The sequence below is a fragment of the Dromiciops gliroides genome, chromosome 3, assembly GCF_019393635.1.
Source record: "Dromiciops gliroides isolate mDroGli1 chromosome 3, mDroGli1.pri, whole genome shotgun sequence".
In the NCBI taxonomy this organism is placed as follows: domain Eukaryota; kingdom Metazoa; phylum Chordata; class Mammalia; order Microbiotheria; family Microbiotheriidae; genus Dromiciops; species Dromiciops gliroides.
Genome location: NC_057863.1, coordinates 438,285,083 through 438,286,632, shown reverse-complemented (window position 1 = coordinate 438,286,632; position 1,550 = coordinate 438,285,083). Strand labels below are relative to the sequence as shown.

General features: G+C 37.4%; 1 protein-coding gene across 1 annotated transcript; it reads left to right on the top strand.

Moving 5' to 3' along the window:
• The first annotated feature begins 556 nt into the window (after positions 1-556).
• On the top strand, positions 557-1,011 carry LOC122749433 (60S ribosomal protein L32-like). The gene has a single exon (XM_043995805.1). The coding sequence runs from the start codon at positions 557-559 to the stop codon at positions 962-964; it is 408 nt and encodes a 135-aa protein (XP_043851740.1). The 3' UTR covers positions 965-1,011.
• Positions 1,012-1,550: the final 539 nt, after the last annotated feature.

The window sequence follows — 1,550 nt, the reverse complement described above, 5'->3', positions numbered from 1 at the left end:
GATAGATCCAAGAAAATCTACTTTTGGGGCAAATCACAGTCAAATCTCCTCTACCTGAGTGTTTCACTAAACTTAACATGTCCAAAATGGAACTCATCATCTTCCCAATAAAATCTATTCCTTCTCCTGTTGACCACTCCCTCCCACTGTATCCTCTCTCTTTCCTGGGTTTCCCAACACTGGGTTATTATTCTTCTGTCTGCTCCTTCAGAGTCTCTTTTGCTGGATTATAAACCATCTTATACTTCTATGTGTGGGATGAATGAGGGATCTCTCCAGGGACCTCTCCTATTTTTTTCTCTACACTCTTTCTGAAGTTGATCACATAAGCTCTCATGTGTTCATCTTTTTGCAAAATTCCCTAATTTAAATATCAAGTGCTTTCCCCTCTTTAAGGCTCAAGTTTTATAACAATAACTTCCTCCTAGTAAAAATAAAGATGTAATTTTTTTCCATCTACGTTCAAGAATCCTTTGAAATTTGAGATCTTCTTTCCTTCTCTCTCTCTTTTCCTCAGTGCTTCCCGAGGAGGGGCAGCTCTCTCCTCACCGGCACCATGCCTGCCCTCAGACTGCTCGTGAAGCCCAAAATAGTCAAGAAGAAGACCAAGAAGTTCATTCGTCACCAGTCAGACCGATATGTCAAGATCAAGAGAAACTGGCGTAAACCAAGAGGCATTGACAACAGAGTGCGAAGACGATTCAAGGGCCAGATCTTGATGCCCAATATTGGTTATGGAAGCAATAAGAAGACAAAACACATGTTACCTAGTAGATTCAGGAAGTTTCTGGTGCACAATGTCAAAGAGCTAGAAGTGCTTCTGATGTGCAACAAATCTTACTGTGCTGAAATTGCTCACAATGTTTCCTCGAAGAATCGGAAAGTCATAGTTGAGAGAGCAGCTCAGCTAGCCATCAAGATTACCAATCCAAACGCTAGACTGAGGAGTGAAGAAAATGAGTAAAAATTTGCACATTTTTATTTGTATTAAATAAACCACCAATGACAAAAGAAAAAAAAGAAATTTGAGATCTTGGGTTTTTTTTGTTCAGTCATTAAGTCATGTTTGACTTTTTATGACCCTTTGGACCATACTGTCCACGGGGTTTTCTTGGCAGATAGAGGGGTGGTTTGCCATTTCCTTCTCCAGTGAAAATAGCTACAAAGGCTCAAAGAAAAATGTGAATTGGATATGAGTCCAACAAGAACTATGAGAAGAGCTCAAGAAGGATTTTAAAAAATCAAATAAGAGAGATAGAGGAAAAATTGGGAAGATAAATGAGAGTGGTGCATGATAATTATTAATAGAGAATCAATAGTTTGATAAAAAAGGCACCAAGAATACTGAAGAAAATAACACTTAAAATCTCAAGAATTAACTAAGGAATAAAAAAGGCAAAGCAATCCACTGAAGAGAAAAATGCCTTAAAAAGTAGAATTGACCAAATGGAAAAAGAGGTACAAAAGTTTGCTGAAGAAAATAATCCTTTAAAAATTAGAATTGGACAAATAAAAACTAATGAGCACATAAGACACCAAGAAACAATAAA